This window comes from Geotrypetes seraphini, chromosome 1 (genome assembly GCF_902459505.1).
Source record: "Geotrypetes seraphini chromosome 1, aGeoSer1.1, whole genome shotgun sequence".
Classification (NCBI taxonomy): Eukaryota; Metazoa; Chordata; class Amphibia; order Gymnophiona; family Dermophiidae; genus Geotrypetes; species Geotrypetes seraphini.
In genome coordinates this window covers 305219156-305238772 of record NC_047084.1, presented here as the reverse complement: position 1 = coordinate 305238772, position 19617 = coordinate 305219156, and the positions used below count along the sequence as shown (strand labels likewise).

General features: G+C 47.5%; 1 protein-coding gene across 5 annotated transcripts in view; it reads right to left on the bottom strand.

Moving 5' to 3' along the window:
* The window catches only part of AUP1 (AUP1 lipid droplet regulating VLDL assembly factor), a 104640-nt gene that overhangs the window by 78241 nt on the left and 6782 nt on the right, over positions 1-19617 (bottom strand). For 3 of the 5 annotated variants that reach the window (XM_033955192.1, XM_033955175.1, XM_033955184.1), the window contains exon 3: positions 6434-6584. The exons of the other annotated variants lie outside the window; for them this stretch is intronic. In XM_033955192.1, coding sequence (XP_033811083.1) covers positions 6434-6584 — 151 coding nt within the window. The remainder of the gene's footprint in view (positions 1-6433; positions 6585-19617) is intronic. 5 annotated transcript variants of the gene reach the window in all.

Genomic DNA, 19617 nt, shown 5'->3' with positions numbered 1-19617 from the left:
ACAACAAAAGCTTGATATTGCCGTTATCATCTATAAGGGCAATTACATATGTCATGTTTCTAATCTGACACAGAGTAGTTTTGTAGGTAATTTACCCCCAGGTTATTGTTCTGTCTTGGCTCATAGGTATGCCCCATTGTTGCTGCATCAGATTTGATATTTACTGGCTTTATGGAGACTTTTGGCTCCCTGTTAAGCTACCCAGCCAGTGGATAGGCCAGTGCACTTTAGTTAAGGTTACCATGCTTCTGCATATTCTTTCTGAAAGGCATCCTTCCTATTCACATGGTTTTTCCTTTTATTTGTCTTGATATAAATCTGATCACATGTATACATAGATGCTATAGGGGTCCCAAGAGGGGTCCCAGATGAATTTAAGGCCCGAGCTCAGGTTAAGGCTGGGTTTGAGTTCCTTATTCCCTTTATTACTATTAATAAGAATGTTGATCGGATTAGTTAAAATTATTATAATCAGCAACGCTTTGTGAACTATTCTAGGAACGCCTTGCAAGGTATTACTGATCAATTAGGCTCCACTTCTCAGATGGTTCTCAAAATCATATGGCCCTAGATATGATTCTAGCTGAGAATTCTGAAAAATTCTCCTCAGTATTTTATGCTGTTGTACTTTTCTTTCTGACAATATAGGTCCTCCTATGGACATTCAGAAATTAGCAGACCTCTTTGCTGAGTTCAAATGTAACTCTGATTTATCTAATTCTTGGGATCAGCACTTTAGTTGAATGCATAATCTCTTATTATTTGCACTCTTATCTTGACTGCTCATGTACTGTGTTATTCGTACTACAGCTCCTAAAAAGACCCCTCCTTGAGAGACATACCTAGGGTATCACTCCCTTCCAGCTCATGCTGTGTATTTGTGACGTCATTTACATGACGTAAGAGGGGAATTGAACGGACACGTATCAGAACTTTAGTAAGTGTCCTTAGGCATATGTTGTTTAAAGATGCAAAGGTAGGCCCTGTTTATCTTTCCCTTCTTTGAAGATGGTATAAGGACATCTATGTTTGTCTTTCTTTCTTTGACATGAATGTTTAAACAGAGTTGTAGTGAAGTGAATTCAATTGTTTTGTTAAGCCGTATTTACAGACAGCTTTAGTTAAGAAGCTCTGCTGGTCAAGGCTTTTTCTGACCCTCTGTGGACTTCAATCTCTAGATAGGAAAAATGCTGATGTGTTTAAAGTTTCATGTGACCTTACGTCACATGCTGACACATGCTGGCAAACCTGATTCGTATAAATATGTGAAACTCATAATAAAAGACGGACATATTTGAAAGATGGTTTCTGGTCTTTAAGATGTGTCCCCAGGTACCTGACTTACATATGACAGAGACAGAGAAAGTATGGGGCAGGAATTGGGACCTGAATCCTTTTCAGAACAGTTCTTTTGTATTAGCTCCTTTTGAGCTAATGTTAGACGAGTTTAATTTTGGATGAGTAAAATGTTTTGCGTTTTTCTTTTATCTGTTGTTTGTAGAGTTTTATGTTGGATCTCCAGTTATTTCGGTCTGACTGTTTTCCTGTTTTTTTCCAGATTCTTTCTAAACGTCTTACTGATTGTTTCATTGTTAGGAGTTCGATGTCGAACCATTTGCTGTATTTATTTGAGCAGCTTTTACTCTTTCGTTTAGGGGCAATTTTATCTAAAATGGATGTGCTAGTTTTCATCCAGTGATCATAGAAATCAACTCCTTCTTCTATCTTCGCTTGTAGGTCATATTGTGACCAATATTCCTCTGGGTTGATAAGGCCCCTTGTGATATATTAAGGGGAAACGACCCGTGAAGGAAGCGGTGGGGCCATTGGATGACCGAGGAATGAAGGTAGTGCTAAAGGAGAACAAACCAACATACACTATTTTTCAGTGGTAAGAAATGTACTATTTTATGGGGTGTCAGAAAGACCTTTGAAGACAAACTTCATAAGATTCTTAGGATCTTCATTCATCCCCTATGGCTTTATGAATAGTCATTTAGATTAATTATTATATAAATAAGGTAATAACTTAGCTTTTTTCTTTTAATTCTTTTTAACTTCTTTTTTTCTTTTTTCTATTAAATGTATTGCATTGCTTTCTCTAGCGGTCAGCATATATCGCTCCCCTGCCGACGCGTTTCGCCTATCTTTGTCAAGGCATGGGGTCTAGATCATTAAATGCTCCTGTCTGTAGTATTCAGCGGCTTAATACTACAGACAGGAGCATTTAATGATCTAGACCCCATGCCTTGACAAAGATAGGCGAAACGCGTCGGCAGGGGAGCGATATATGCTGACCGCTAGAGAAAGCAATGCAATACATTTAATAGAAAAAAGAAAAAAAGAAGTTAAAAAGAATTAAAAGAAAAAAGCTAAGTTATTACCTTATTTATATAATAATTAATCTAAATGACTATTCATAAAGCCATAGGGGATGAATGAAGATCCTAAGAATCTTATGAAGTTTGTCTTCAAAGGTCTTTCTGACACCCCATAAAATAGTACATTTCTTACCACTGAAAAATAGTGTATGTTGGTTGATCTGTCTTGAGTTCACTACTAGATTTGTTAGAAAGGAGGACAAAGCCATTGGCGACAAACTGAACACATTTTTTGTATCTGTGTTTACCGAAGAGTATATATGCAACATACAGCCAACAGCCTATACGCGGGAAATGAAAACGGGAAACTGACAGGGTTGACGGTATGCAGGCAGATTGATAGGCTTAAAAATGATAAATCCCCAGGACCGGATGGCATCCATCCGAGGGTAATCAAGGAACTGAAAGGGACTATAGCTGAACTGCTTCAACTGATAGCCAATCTGTCGATCAAATCGGAAAGGGTTCCAGAAGACTGGAAGGTGGCGAATGTTACACCGATCTTCAAGAAAGGTTCAAGGGGTGATCTGGGAAACTACAGACCAGTGAGTCTGACCTCGGTACCGGGAAAGATGGTAGAGGCGCTGATAAAGGAATGCATCATTGCGCCTTCTGGAACCTTAAAAAATAGTGCCTTCATCATGCCTATGGAGGTGTTTTACGACACCTAACATCACTGTAGGCCTAAAGTTGGAAGTGGCAATAGGCGGCATAAAGTGCCTCCACAGGCACAATTCATGTGAAAGGTAGGCGCCGCAAATATAGACCTTGTAACCCTTGGCCTGCATTTCCAGCACCTACCTTTCCCAAAGCTGTTTAATAAACAGCACTATTGCATAAGTGACATGTGATCGGCGGCCATTTTAAAGTAGGCACTGCCGATAGAACCATTTACATAATCTGGGCCTAAATTTCTTTAACCAAATACTCACTTGCCCATCAAAACCCTCATTGCATGCCCAAAGCTAATTCCCTTCACGCCTAATACAACCCTCCCAAAAAACAAAACCCCCAAAAAAACAAACACCCACCAACAGTTCGTCTCATTTTTCCTATAACAAAAATCGGCTACTCTACTCAATCAGGCCAAAATTCAACCCTGATTTTCAAGGCACTAAGAGAAAATAAACTCAAGTACTTACAGTATAGAAAAGTGAACAAACAAACAAATGAATAAATAATGCAGTACTTCATTTGTGGATAAAATGGAACCCGGTATGTACATATCCTTAAAAAAATATTAAATATGAATTTTCCAAGCACTACCAATAGTACTAGTTTGCAACATTATAAACAAAGTCTTGGATCAGTGTACACATTTGATGCCATAATGTTCTCCCCAGACATTTTTGGCAGCTGGGTGGCATGAGGTAGCAGGATACAGCTGTCTGGGGCTTCCCCTGTCGGCTCAGCTGATCACAGCACTAGAACCACAATCAGCTGAGCTGACAGGGAAAGCAGCAGCAGGAGACAAGGGACCAAAAACACCAAGCAGAGAGGATGGACGGGGTGTGTGTGAAAGGAGCTGTGCCTATCCCTTTGCACTTCTGAGCAGGCGCCATGCTCAGTTCCTCCCCCTTTTACTGGGGCTGCTCTGCACAAATAGCACATATATAATTTGCATATTATTGTGCTGAGAACCACCCTGTAAATGAAAATTGCTCCCAACACGGTATTTATTACCATGTTGTCATAGCATTGTGCATCTTGCCCCTCTGTGTCAGTTATCAAAAAGCCAGCTTCTGTTTCAGAAAAAGTGCAGGCTAACAGGTTGTTAACCTGTAATTAGATCTCAAATATATTTGCTTCCTCTGCCAATTACTCTCCTGTCCCTGCAGAGATTCCTATCCTTAAGTGTGTTGGCTCTCTACTTTCTAAGTAGCTCACACTTGCACCATTACTCAGACAGGTACCTTGTCACTGCCATTCACACAGACAAACTCTTATCAGTCACCCAAAAAGCCTTTAGGCATGAAGTGTTCTGCTTAACCAGGATTACCCTCCCAATACCAAACAGTGCAGTTTAGAATTTAAAGCTGTCATCAGTCTTGATGACATCACAGCAAGTATTTATTTATTAATTCATTCCATTTTCTCCCAAGGGAGCTAAGAACGGTTTACATTAATTTATTCAGGTACTCAAGCATTGTTCCCTTTCTGTCCCGGTGGTCTCACAATCTACCTAATGTACCTGGGGCAATGGGGGGATTAAGTGACTTGCCCAGGATCACAAGGAGCAGCATGGGTTTGAACCCACAACCCCAGGGTGCTGAGGCTGTAGCTTTAACCACTGTGCCACACACTCCCTCACTATTATTTTACATCCTATGTCATCTAAACATTGCTAAAATTACTTTTCTCCTACCAGCTCTTACCCAATCTTACCAGGGACCCAAAACACTCCCATCACTCTTTTTTTATACTGCCCACACTTAAGAACATAAGTGGTCCATCGTGCCCAGCAGTCTGCTCATGCAGCGGCCCCCAGGTCACAGACCAGTGCTCTAAATGAGTCCAGCCTTACCTGCGTTCCAGTTTAGCAGGAACTTGTCCAACTTTGTCATAAATCCCTGGAGGGTGTTTTCCCCTATGACAGAGTCCGGAAGAGCGTTCCAGTTTTCTACCACTCTCTGGGTGAAGAAGAACTTCCTTACATTTGAATCTACCCCCTGTCAACTTTAGAGAGTGCCTCTCGTTCTCCCTACCTTGGAAAGGGTGAACAATCTGTCTTTATCTGCTAAGTCTATTCCTTTCCATAAACTTTCAGAAACCCAGCTGCGAGACTGCTCACATTCACTCTGCACAGCTCTGCCCTCACACCCTGCTTACAGCAGACCTGCACGTGACAAGGTTAACATGACTCCCCATATCCTTGAAGCTTTTCTAACATGCCCCAAGCCCTCTAACCTGCAATGATCTCCTTGCACCAAAATCCTATTTATCTTTGCAATGTCCTAGGTCTCCAGCGGTCCGCTCCCGCGGCGGCCCATCAGGCCTACTTGCCTGAACAGTGGTCCTTGACTAATTTTATAACTTACCTCTAATCCTCTAATCCTATCCCTATAACCTACCTCTACTCCTATCTGTACCCCTCAATCCCTTTGTCCTCCAAGTACCTATCTTGGGGCCACAGTAGCTCTAGAGCATTGCTGCAAATAGCCAAGCACTCCTCACCACCTACTGCGCTTGTCATGGGATTTCCCCATTGGTGCTTGAGCCAAGGTGGAACCCCAGCTGCCTCTGCTGCTTCCCATGGCTATCCTAGGGGTTTCTGACCTCCAAAAACCTATCCAGGGCCACTTAAAAGGCCACGTACATGTTCAGTTTGCCTCTCCTGGCCCTCCTTCCCCACTCATGCATGTGCTGGCTCCTGGACTCCAACTGTATAACATTAGCAAGTGCTATGGCTCTCTGCCAGCTCAAGGACGTTTGTTGTGAACCCTATTCTACCTCCTGCCACATCCTGCGACCCACAGGCACCTCTGGATCCTAAGTGTGTGGCTCTGCCCTCTGCCTGCTTCCCTGGGCCTCCCATCTGCTGAAATTACTTGCAGCACACCCGAAGTCTTCTCTAGTAGCAGTCAACGAAGGACACAGTGGCCCGACTTTGCAGGTGAGCTCTAGTTTTTTCCATCTATTTACACAAAAGGATGCAAGCCTGTTTTCTAGATTTCTTACATTTAAGACATGAACCTTCATGTTAAGATAATACCAGATAAAACCCCACTGAAGTTCTCACACAAGCAAAAGTTTGTTTTTTCTTTGAAAGCTTAGGGGGAAAAAGCATCACTAGATCTTTTGTTAATACAGAAGTGCTATACAGAAGAAGCTGAACCGTTTTTTTTAAAAATTTGGTTAGTAAATGTTTTATACAGCAAAATGTGTGTATCATACCTGTGCTAGGAAAATAAATTTTAAAAATACAGAATGAAGGGAATGTGGATGGCTGTTCTAACACTCACAGGATGTGCACTAACAGGTGTATAAACTGATGTATTATTTATTGCACAAGATATTTGTAGATAAATGATTTTTAAATAAAAGTTACTCACTGTGTTACATGATGTCAAGAGGTTAATGATGTTGTGATCAAAGTGTGTGATGTGATTGGAAACGTACACTTTTACAGCTGAATCCCTTAGCCTAGGGTCATTCTGTTTCACACACAGTCCCAGGATTGAACACGTCACCCGCATGATGAATCTGAAGATAAAAAAGATGCTAAAACAGATTCCAGCACATCACATGTTTGATGAATCAGAGGAGAGCTCACACAATCACAGACAGAGAAAGAGGCTTGCACAGTCCTAGCTTGCAGTATCTGAGAAGCTGGGGAGCACCCAAGTGGAAGGTGTTTGCAGAAAATGGTGTTAGTAGATCAGCAGTGCCATTCAGCACAGTTGCTTACCATAACAGGTTTTATCCAGGGACAACAGGCAGATATTCTCACATGTGGTGACATCCATGGAGCCCTGGTACGGACATTGAAAAGTGTAGTATCACTTTAAGCTTTTAGACTGCCCACACTGCACATGCGCAAGTGCTGTCCCGCCTGATGCCAGCTCGCAAGGTCATCAGTTTTTCGTTTTCCACAGAGTGAAGATGTATCTCTTGTTATTCCATCAAGTTGCCTTCCCATTTCTTTTTTATTTTAAATATTTTCAAGTTTCTTTATCTGTTGTCTACTGCTGAGGCTGAAGCACAAAAGCAGACACTCCTTCTCTTTTTACTTAACTCTTTTTTTAAAGCATGGTAGGCAATCTAACTTAACAGACTACACCCAGGTTCGATTCCCCCCACTAGTTCTTGTGATGTAGAAAAGACCCATTTTTTTCACATTCAAGCATCCAAACAGGAGGAAAAAAAACACCTTACAGGCTCTATACCCATGGTGGATTCCAGAAGCATTATGGAAAGAAGTTGCAATGTAGATCGATGCCTCATTAGAAAACTGGATTTGGTACCTTGTAGCCCCAAAATGCTATGTTTAGGTAGGTCCGGTACCAATGAAAATGGTCTCAAAAAGACAAAGCTGGTTTCTGAGACATGGATGAAACCTCACGGTATCCCGATGAAAACATCAATGTCTATGCAAAACCTTGATGATAAGAAGATTGTCGATGCTTCGATGATAATCAATGAATCAAATAATCTAGAATTAAATATTGAATTAAGGCCAGTACTGGGCAGACTTGCACGGTCTGTGTCTGTATATGGCCGTTTGGGGGAGGATGAGCTGGAGAGGGCTTCAATGGCTGGGAGGGTTTAGATGGGCTGGAGTAGATTTTAACGGAGATTTCGGCAGTTGGAACCCAAGCACAGTACTGGGTAGAGCTTTGGATTCTTGCCCAGAAATAGCTAAGAAGAAAAAAATAAAAAAATTTAAATTGAATCAGGTTGGGCAGACTGGATGGGCCATTCGGGTCTTTATCTGCCATCATCTATTACGTTACTATGTAAAGATCCGAAGAAGAAGATTACCAGCATCAGGTAGAAGAGCATTGATGCCTTTTAGACACAGACTGACACTCCAAAGCATTGATATCTTATGCGAGTCTGCGCAGCTGAAGTCCATAAGAAAATAAAGTTCATAGTCAGACAGAAATTAAGAAACTAGAGCTGGAATACCAAGCTGCACATCTAGAAGGGAAGTGGAATCCAGTAGCCATGATCTGGAATCTATTCACCATCATAAACGAAGTACTTGATATATAGAAAGGATAGGATGATATGTACATAGAAGGGAGATTGATGATGCTGCCCGAATTCTTCGGTACTGCTCTGATGAAAAAGCAATGTTACTTACCGTAACAGTTGTTATCCAGGGACAGCAGGCAGCTATTCTCACTAGTGGGTGATGTCATCCGACAGAGCCCCGATACGGACATCTTGCAAGCATGTCTTGCTTGAAGAAACTCAGAAGTTTCGAGATGCCCGCACCGCGCATGCGCCAGTGCCTTCCCGCCCGATGTACCGGGCGCGTCTCCTCAGTTCAGGTAGCTAGCCTGAGAAGCCAACCCAGGGGAGGTGGGTGGGACGTGAGAATAACTGCCTGCTGTCCCTGGATAACAACTGTTACAGTAAGTAACATTGCTTTATCCCAGGACAAGCAGGCAGGTATTCTCACTAGTGGGTGACCTCCAAGCTAACCCCAATGGGATGGTGGGAGAGTTGGCAACTTAAGAGAACAAATTTTGTAACACTGTTTGGCCAAACTGTGCATCCCGTCTGGAGAAAGTATCCAGACAATAATGAGAGGTGAATGTATGAACCGAGGACCAAGTGGCAGCCTTACAAATCTCCTCAATCGGTGTCGATCTGAGGAAGGCTACAGAGGCTGCCATTGCTCTGACCTTATGGGCTGTGACCTTACAGGGAAGGGATAATCCAGCCTGGGCATAGCAGGAAGAGATACAAGCCGCCATCCAGTTGGAGATGGTGCGCTTCGATACCGGTCGTCCCAACTTGTTTGGATCAAAGGAGACGAAAAGTTGAGGAGCAGTTCTGTGTGGCTTTGTGCGATCCAAGTAGAAAGCTAGAGCACGTTTACAGTCCAGAGTGTGCAAAGCAGATTCCCCAGGATGAGAATGAGGCTTTGGAAAGAATACCGGAAGCACGATGGATTGGTTGATGTGAAATTCAGAGACCACTTTAGGTAAGAATTTTGGATGAGTACGGAGAACCACCTTGTCATGATGGAATACGGTGAACGGTGGATCCGCCACTAGGGCCTGAAGCTCACTGACTCGACGAGCTGACGTGAGGGCCACTAGAAAAACCACCTTCCAGGTGAGATACTTGAGTGGAGCCGTGTTGAGAGGTTCAAACGGAGGCTTCATAAGATGAGACAGGACAACATTGAGATCCCAAACCACAGGAGGAGGTTTGAGAGGAGGGTTGACATGAAAAAGTCCTTTCATAAATTTGGAAACCACAGGATGAGCAGACAAAGGTTTCCCTTGTAGAGGCTGATGGAAAGCCGCAATAGCACTCAGGTGGACTCGTATAGAGGTAGACTTGAGGCCAGACTGGGACAGGTGTAGAAGATAATCCAAAACAGAAGATAGGGAAGCTCGCTGAGGTTCCGTGGCATTGGAAATACACCAGGAAGAGAATCTAGTCCATTTTTGGGAATAGCATTGTCGAGTAGCAGGCTTCCTGGAAGCCTCCAAGACCTCCCTCACTGCTTGAGAGAACTGGTGAGGAGTTATGTTGAAAGGAACCAAGCTGTCAGGTGGAGGGACTGCAGATTGGGATGAAGTAGTGAACCTTGATGTTGAGTGAGTAGTGAAGGAAACACTGGAAGAAGTACTGGCTCCCTGCTGCTGAGTTGAAGTAGAAGGGAGAACCAAGGTTGTCTGGGCCACCGAGGAGCAATCAGAATCATGGTGGCATGGTCTAATCTCAATTTGACTAGAGTCTTTTGAATGAGAGGAAAAGGAGGAAACGCATATAGGAAACGTTTGCTCCAATCCAGCAGAAAAGCATCTGCCTCTAGGCGATGAGGAGTGTAGATCCTGGAGCAAAATTGAGGCAGCTTGAAGTTGTGGGGGGCTGCAAAGAGGTCTATCTGAGGTGTCCCCCACTGAGCAAAGATCTGATGAAGGGGGTCGGAGTGGAGCGTCCATTCGTGAGGCTGAAGTAGACGACTCAATTTGTCTGCCAAGACGTTGTCCTTCCCCTGAATGTAGACTGCTCTGAGGAAGGTGTTGTGGCGAACCGCCCAATCCCAGACTCGAAGAGCTTCCTGACAAAGAGGGGCCGAGCCCGTGCCCCCTTGTTTGTTGACATAATACATGGCGACCTGATTGTCTGTGCGAATAAGGACCACCATGTCGTGAAGCAGATGTTGAAAAGCTTGGAGAGCATTGAAGATGGCCCTGAGCTCCAGAAGATTGATTTGATGGAGTCGTTCCGCACTGGTCCAGAACCCCTGAGTGCGATGAATCGGTCGTTAGAACTTTCTGATGGGGAGGAGAGTGAAACAGCAAACCTCTGGATAGATTCGAAGAGGTCATCCACCAGAGAAGAGACTGCCGTAGAGCAGGAGTGACCACAATGTGACGAGATAACGGGTCGGACACCTGAGTCCACTGAGATGCCAGAGTCCATTGAGGGATCCTGAGATGTAGTCTGGCAAAAGGCGTCACATGAACTGTAGATGCCATGTGGCCTAAAAGGACCATCATGTGTCTCGCTGAGATGGATTGGCGAGAAGACACTGACTGGCAGAGTAGAAGGAGAGCATGTAAGCGTGGAGGAGGAAGGAATGCTCGAAGTTGAATGGTATCCAGGACAGCCCCTATGAAGGGGAGAGACTGGGTGGGCTGAAGATGGGACTTTGGAAAGTTGATCTCGAAGCCCAAGCTCTGCAGAAAACAAATGGTAGTCAAGGTCGCCGAAATGACCTTGGGAGCGGACGGGGCCTTGATGAGCCAGTCGTCGAGGTATGGGAACACCTGGAGACCCATGTTCCGGAGTGCAGCGGCCACCACTACCAGACACTTCGTGAAGACTCTGGGCGACGAAGATAGGCCGAAGGGAAGCACTCGATACTGCAGATGCAGATGTCCCACCCGGAATCTGAGGAACTTGCGGGAGGCCGGATGAATCGGGATGTGAGTGTAGGCCTCCTTGAGGTCCAGAGAGCATAACCAATCGTTCTGCTCGATGAGGGGATAAAGAGAGGCAAGGGTCAGCATGCGGAACCGTTCCCTGACCAAAAACTTGTTGAGGACCCGAAGGTCCAAAATGGGACGCAGATCGCCCGTCTTCTTCGGGACCAGAAAGTACCGGGAGTAAAACCCCTGGTTTTGTTGATCCACCGGTACCGGCTCGACGGCCCGAAGCCGGAGCAAAGCCTGAGCTTCCTGGAGAAGAAGAGCGGTCTGTGTGGAGTTGGAAGGATACTCTCTTGGAGGATGGTCCGGGGGGACCCGTTGGAAATGAAGAGAGTATCCCTCTCTTACGATGGAGAGGACCCAGAGGTCCGTGGTGATCGCCTCCCATCGATGACAGAAATGATGGAGACGACCCCCTATGGGAAAATATGGGGTAGACAGAACGAGATCGGTTATGCTCCCTGGAGGAGAGTCAAAAAGGCTGAGTAGCCTTGGGAGCAGCCGGCATTTGAGGCTTTTGCTGAGTCTTCTGGGGCGGCTGTCGCTTTGCAGGCTGTCTCGCAGGAGGGGCCTGCCTTGGTTGATAACGCCTTTGGTAGATTATAGGCGGTCTAGAAGGACGAGACTGTTGTGGTTTAGGCTTAGGCCTCATGATAGACTGGAAAGATTTTTCGTGGTCTGACAGTTTTTTAGTAACAGTCTCGACAGACTCATCGAACAGATCCGCTCCCGCACAAGGCACATTTGCAAGTCTGTCTTGGAGATTCGGATCCATATCAATGGTGCGAAGCCAAGCCAGTCGACGCATGGCGACCGAGCAGGCCGCAGCACGAGCCGAGAGCTCGAAAGCATCATAGGAGGATTGCATCAATTGGAGGCGCAACTGGGACAGGGTCGCCACCACCTCCTCAAACTCAAACCGAGCCTCAGCATCGATGAAAGGTGTGAACTTGCGGAGTACCGGCAAGAAAAAATCCAAATAGGACGAGAAGAAAAAATTGTAATTGAGCACTCGAGTCGCCATCATTGAATTTTGATAGATACGTCTACCAAACTTATCCATCGTTCTCCCTTCCCTGCCAGGAGGCACGGAAGCGTAGACTTGGGAGGGGTGCGAACGTTTAAGGGAAGACTCGACTAGGAGGGACTGATGAGAGAGTTGAGCTCCCTCAAACCCCTTGTGGTGCACGATGCGGTATCGAGCATCCAACTTGCTAGGTACCGCAGGTATGGAATACGGTGTCTCCAAACACCGCATGAGAGTCTGGTCAAGTAACTTATGCAGGGGAAGCCGAAGTGTCTCCGCCGGAGGATGAGGTAAATGCATGGTGTCCAGATACTCCTTAGAGTACTTCGACCCAGTATCTAAGGTCACATCCAAGTCATCCGCCATCTGTCTGAGAAAGGATGAAAAGGAAAGTTGGTCCGCCAAGGCCGGCCGACGAGACGGACTAGAAGACGTGGAAGCCTCCGGTTCCAGGGAGAGCTGGGAGCGGCATGGAGAGTATGAGGTAGATGGTTCTTCATACTCCGGTCCCTCTGGCTGGGATAAATCTGAGGATGAGTATCCCATACGCTGCATTTTCTTCTGTGGAGACACCTCCGAATGACGCGAGGAGTGTCTAGAAGAATGTCGAGATCGATGCCCCTCCCGATGCCGGGATGGGGAACGTGAACTTCGATGCATCGATCGATCCCTTGAAGCCTCGAAGGAATGGATTGGACTCGATGCAGTGGAGCGCATGGGAGGCAACGATGCCGACTCACGCAGTGCCACCCAAGTCTGATATGGAGTGCGAAAGAACTCCTCCTGCGATGCAGTATGCCCAGGACTCCGATTATCAGGGGCCGATGTAGTACCCTGGTGACGTGGAGGTGTAATGGCGGCATGTCAGAAAGGGAAGCCCGCCTAGTGGGTTCCGCCGCCCTCCGCCGCTCCCCCTCGTCGAGCAGGGAAATCGAACGACGAGGAGGAGGAGGAGGGGGCGGACCGCTCTCCGGGACCGGGACCGTAGTATCGCCCTGAATATTAGCGATAAGCCTCGGTCCCATCGTCCGCATGAGCTCAACAAATTGAGCTTCGAGCAGGGATTTAAGCGATGCCGATATGGAGGGATCCGCACCGAAAGGGGGTCCTCCTGCACGGTCATCGCGTTCCTTCGTGGTCGAGTGCTTCTGCTTGGTAGCTTTGGGCACTTTTATGACCACGGGAGGAACAGTGGAAGGCGGTACCTGAACCGAGGAGACGGGAGCAGGAACCGATGCTGAACTCGATGCAGAAGCCGGTGTGAACGATGCTGGCTTCACGATGCTCGATGCATGAGTCGCAGATGCAGGCTTCGAACAGACCGGTGAAACATCTGTCGAAGTCGAAGCAGATGGCTCCTTAGAAGATTCCATCTTAAACATGGACTCCCAAAGTAAGCAGCGCCGTTTAAAAGAGCGCGCTGTGAGCGTGGAACAAGGCCGGCACGATTTCGGAACGTGTTCTGGACCAAGACACTGAAGACAGCGCCGGTGTGGGTCCGTCAACGAAATCGCACGCTGGCACTTGCTGCACTTTTTAAAACCGGTGATAGGCCGGGACATAGGCCGGAAAAGTGACGTTGCTAGGTCGAAGGAGCTAGGTCGCAGCCACGAGGCCGGCCCGGCCGAACCGCCGGACGAAATAATTGTAACTTTTTTTTTTTTTTTTTAAATAGAAATAAAAGTCAAAGAAAGTAAATAAAACAATAAAACGCGGGGAAAGAAGGCAAAATACTGAAATTTCAGTCAGCGCAGAATTGAAGAGAACTTCTCAGCTCCGCGGAAAGAAAAGAACTGAGGAGACGCGCCCGGTACATCGGGCGGGAAGGCACTGGCGCATGCGCGGTGCGGGCATCTCGAAACTTCTGAGTTTCTTCAAGCAAGACATGCTTGCAAGATGTCCGTATCGGGGCTCTGTCGGATGACATCACCCACTAGTGAGAATACCTGCCTGCTTGTCCTGGGATAAAGAATGATCTCCCAAACAGCAGCTGATGAGATACTCTGTCATGATCTAGACCAGACATGTCAAATTCTAGCCCGCGGTGTATTAAAAGCAGGCCCGCCAGATATTTACCTTGTTATATTTTAATCTGGCCTGCCGGCATGAACCGCTGCTCTTCACGAGTGTCTGCCTTCGCCTGGTCTCTTCAAAGCAGCCTGATGAGGATCGCTGGGTGGCTGTAGTGAACTTCCCAGGCTGACGTCGACCTTGGTAGCGCGTTCCCTCTGGCACGATCTCATACATGAGAGGAGGGGCGGAACTTCGGCAGAGGGAACATGCTACCAAGTTTGACGATGGCCTGTGAGGTTCACCACGGCTGGCAATCCTCAGCAGGCTGCTTTGGAGAAACCAGGAAGCTGGGATGGAGGGAGGGTAGAAACGGCGAAGTCCGTGAAGAAGGGGGAAAAACATGCAGGCGTTTGGGACGAGGGGGTGGGCCCTGGTGTAGTAGTACCCGGAGGGAGAGAAGGAGGGGTCCAGACATGAATATGTCAGACTGAGAGGAGGTGGTGGGGAAGAAATAAAACAGAGGAGAGGGAGAGAGATGGTGGACAATGTGATGGAGGGAGAGAAAGTACAGAAAGGGAGAGAAGTTGGACATAAGGGATGGTGTGGAGGGGGGATAGAGATACTGGATAGGAGGTTAGTTGGGAAGAGAATGGGAGAGATGGTGAATCCTGGGGAAGGAGGGAGAGATGCTGGATGAAAGGGTAGTTGAGAAAAGGAGAGATGCTGGATCTGGGGATGTTGAAATCCACCTCTGAGCTGCGGAGATGGAGATGAATAAAAAGGAAAGATGCCAGACCTCGGGTGGAGGGAAGGGAAATGGAAGGGGAGGACAGAGATGGAAGATGGATGGTTAGCACGGAGAAACAAGAAAATTACAAATGGGAAGGAGACCCTAGCAAGCGACTTATCAGAAGACAACCACAGCCTGGAACCAACAAAAAGGTAGAAAAAATAATTTTATTTTCTGCTTTGTGATTACAATGTGTCAGATTTGAAATGTGCAGCCCACCAGAGAAGGTGTTAAGACAGCGAGCGTGAACTAGGACCTAACAGAGAGGAAAAGTCTTCTTTATTTATTTTGTTTACACCATAGAGCTGGCGTGGGGTTGGAGATGTTGTAACACTATACTTCTTCTAAGACTAAGCCTTAATGACTTTTATTAAGGTGCACATTTAGCATGCGCTAAATCGGTTAGCGTACCTTAATAAAAGGACCCCTAAGTATCTTAGTCCCAACGACAAAATAACAAACTCATTGCTTCAACTTAATGGTCATGACTACCGGATTATTAAATCTACCAAAATTCTTGGAGTCACACTAGACCGACATTTAACACTAGCAAAATACACGAACTTAGTGGTACAAAAATGCTTTTTTACATTGTGGAAATTAAGAACCATAAAAAAATATTTTGATCCTTGATCATTCAGACTATTGGTGCAGGTATTAGTTTTATCTATTTTAGACTATTGAAACATTATCTATTTAGGAGCACCCAAAAAAATTAAAAGGAAATTAAGGATAATTCAGAATACAGCTGTTCAATTGATTTTTGGTTTAAAAAAAGAACGACCATATTAGTCCATATTATCGTTTACTTCACTGGATGCCTTTGGAGGCAAGAGTATTATTCAAATTTTCCTGTATCTGCTTTAAGCTGATATCGGGTTTGTCTCCAGCTTACCTTTTTCCTCATTTTGTGTTGCATAGACCACAGTTCTTCAACCGCCGGTCCGCAGACCGGTGCCGGTCCGCAAAAAATTCCTGCTGGTCCGCACAGGACCGGAGAGATCAACTTCTTCAATTTCCTGCCGGTCCGCGCAGAACCGGCAAGATCGAGGAGCTGTCACTCGTGCAGGGCCGGAGAGATAAAAGGGAGCCTCACACTGTGCTTTCTCCCCTCCCAGTGGCTATCCTTACAAACGCAGCGATTCAAAAAGGAAGCCTTGGAGCTTTTCCTGAGTCGGGCTGCCTCTGATGATGCAACTTCCGTTTTCCTCAGAGGCGGTGCGACCCAACAAAAGACCCGGGGCTGCCTTACTGAATCGCAGCGCTGGCAAGTAAGGAGAGTTGCTGGGAGGGGAGAAAGCTGCTGGGCATGGTGAAAAAAAAAAGGGACAGCTGCTACTGGACCTGGATAGGGAGAAGGAGAGATGCTACTGGGAATTGGGAGGGAAAGGAGTCTGGGAAGCTGCTGGGAAAGGGGGAAAAAGGGACAGCTGCTACTGGACCGGGAGAGGGAGAAGGAGAGATGCTGCTGGGAGGGGAGGAGGGAAAGGAGTCTGTGAAGCTGCTGGGAAAGGGGGAAAAAGGGACAGCTGCTACTGGACCGGGAGAGGGAGAAGGAGAGATGCTGCTGGGAGGGGAGGAGGGAAAGGAGTCTGGGAAGCTTCTGGGCAAGGAAAAAAAAGGGACAGCTGCTACTGGAGAGGGAGAAGGAGAGATGCTGCTGGGAGGGGAGGAGGGAAAGGAGTCTGGGAAGCTGCTGGGCAAGGGGGAAAAAAAGGACAGCTGCTACTGGAGAGGGAGAAGGAGAGATGCTGCTGGGAGGGGAGGAAGGGAAGAGAGTTACTGCTGGACAGGAGGAGGAGGGAAGGGAGAATGAAAAAAGGAAGGAAACAGCTGGCAGAGAGATTAGAGGAGGGGAAGGGGAGACACAGGCATGAGAAAGTAGAGAGATTGATGATAGGAAGGGGTCAGCAGAAAAATAAGCAGAGAGGGACAATGATGATAGATCTGGTGTAGGAGAGATAAAAATGAAGAGAGCAGTGAAGCTGGAATGAATCATGTAAAAAGGAGAGAGGGGGTACAAGCTGGATGGAAAGGGGAGAGGGGCATAAAAAGAAGACAGATACCATATGGAAGGGGGAGAGGACAGACAGTGGATGGAAGGGGCAGATGCTGGATTGAAGAGACAGAGAGGGCAGACGCTGGAAGGAAGAGAGTGAAAAGAAGATTGAAAGCAGAAACCAGAGACGACAAAAGGTAGAAAAAAATAATTTTATTTCTATTTTGTGATTAGAATATATCAGATTTGAAATATATATTCTGCTAGAGCTGGTGTTAGACTGCAAAACCCAGGCAGTGCTTCTTTAGCTTAGGGCGCTCTCTGACCAGGGGGCAGTTGCCCTAGTTGCACTCCCCTAAAACTATTCCTGTCATGTGTGACTGCAGTATTCTGTTAGCATGATATTTCTGTGTAGCATTCTGTAATAATTTGGCTTGTTCAGTTTTCTTGATAGTAGAGGGGATATATGTGAAGAGGAGGGGAGACAGGGGTTTTCTTGATTCTTGCTCTGAATTATTTATATTTATAAAATGACAATTGTACAGAATATTGTTTCTTTTTATACTTTAATAAAATATATTCAATATAAAATCATAACTGAGGCTTGTGTGGATGGGATCAGATGATTTATGGGGACCGAGCTCGCGGAGATGGGGCGGAAATGGGTTTTTTTAATTTTAGTCCTAGTAGTTTGCCGGTCCACAAAATAATTCTTTTTTTTCTGCCGGTCCACGGGTGTAAAAAGGTTGAAGAACACTGGCATAGACCATCAAGAGAAACTAGAAACTTATTATTTGCTTATCCAAAAATTACCGTATTTTCACATAGATAACGCGCACCCGTGTAAAACGCGCACACAGGTATAACGCGCGAGAAACACAAATTTATGTACAGAAATTTTTATATACCGCGCACACCCGTATACCGCGCATGCTGCCCAACTCTCCCGTCGCTGCCCGACTCTCCTTTCACCCGCCCCGACTCTCCTCTGGCCACCCCGACTCTCCTTTTGACCGCCCCGACTCTCCTCTCCCCCTTGAAGTCCTGTCCCCACCCTGAAAACCTGATGCCCCCCCCCCGACGTCCGATTCACCACCCCCCCTCGCAGGACCGCTCGCACCCCCACCCCGAAGGACCGCTTGCACGCACCCGCACCCCCACCCCGAAGGACCGCTCGCACGCACTCCCACCCGCACCCCCACCCTGAAAGACCGCTCGCACCCCCACAGCCTCCCGACCCCCCCATCATGTAGAAGCTCCTACCGGTGTCCTGCTGCTTCCTCTTGGCGGTCCCAACTCCCCAACACGATTGGGGCAAGAGGGAGCTCAAGCCCTCTTGCCCCAGCCAACCACGGCACCCCCGACACGATCGGGGCAAGAGGGAGCTCAAGCCCTCTTGCCCCCCCCGACTCCCCGACACATCGGGCAAAAGGGAGCCCAAGCCCTCTTACCCCGCCGACTCCCCAACTCCCCGACAATATCGGGCCAGGAGGGAGCCCAAGTCCTCCTGGCCCTGGCGACCCCCCCCCCCCGCTAGTTGTTCGGGCCAGGAGGGAGCCCAAACCCTCCTGGCCACGGTGACCCCCTCCCCCCACCCCGCACTACATTACGGGCAGGAGGGATCCCAGGCCCTCCTGCCCTCGACGCAAACCCTCCTCCCCCCAACGACCGCCCCCCCCCCCAGCCGACCCATGACCCCCTGGCCGTCCCCCACGACACCCCCACCCCCCTTCCCCGTACCTTTGTGTAGTTGGCCGGACAGACGGGAGCCAAACACGCCTGTCCGGCAGGCAGCCAACGACGGAATGAGGCCGGATTGGCCCATCCGTCCCAAAGCTCCGCCTACTGGTGGGGCCTAAGGCGCCTGGGCCAATCAGAATAGGCCCAGGAGCCTTGGTCCCTCCTGGGGGCGGGGCCTTGGGCACATGGTCGGGTTGGGCCCATGTGCCTCAGGCCCCGCCCCCAGGTGGGACCTAAGGCTCCCTCCTGGCCCAAACAACTAGCGGGGGGGGGGGGGCACCAGGGCCAGGAGGACTTGGGCTCCCTCCTGGCCCGATATTGTCGGGGAGTTGGGGAGTCGGCGGGGCAAGAGGGCTTAGGCTCCCTTTTGCCCCGATCGTGTCGGGGAGTCGGGGGGGGGGGCAAGAGGGCCTGAGCTCCCTCTTGCCCCGATCATGTCGGGGGTGCCGCGGTTGGTTGGGGCAAGAGGGCTTAAGCTCCCTCTTTCCCCGATCGTGTCGGGTGTCGGGACCACCAAGAGGAAGCAGCAGGACACCGGTAGGAGCTTCTACATGATTGGGGAGGGGTCTGGAGGCTGTGGGGGTGCAAGCGGTCCTTCAGGGTGGGGGTGCGAGCGGTCCTGCGGGGGGGGGGAATCGGACGTCGGGGGGGGGGAAACTATGTAAAAAAAAATTTTGTATAACGCGCAAGGGTGTGCGCGGTATGTAAAAACCACGTATAACGCGCGCGTTATATGCGAGAAAATACGGTAATGGGTGTAGATATAAGACCTTCTTAGATAGGACCCTAGCATTTCAAGCTCGTAGGCAACAATCTTGGTTAGGTAAATGTATTCAGCTATGTTATCCTATTGCAGTTTTCGGAAATTAATTAAGACCACTTTGTTCGATAAGTTTATTACTTAGTGAGTTTTATTATTGAAATTCTATTTTACAAATATTTGTATTTTTACTGTATTTCGCTGATTGTCTAGCTTTTTTTAGTGTAAACCACCTAGAACTTTTGGTTATGGTTGTATAAAAGAATAAAGTTATTATTATTATTAT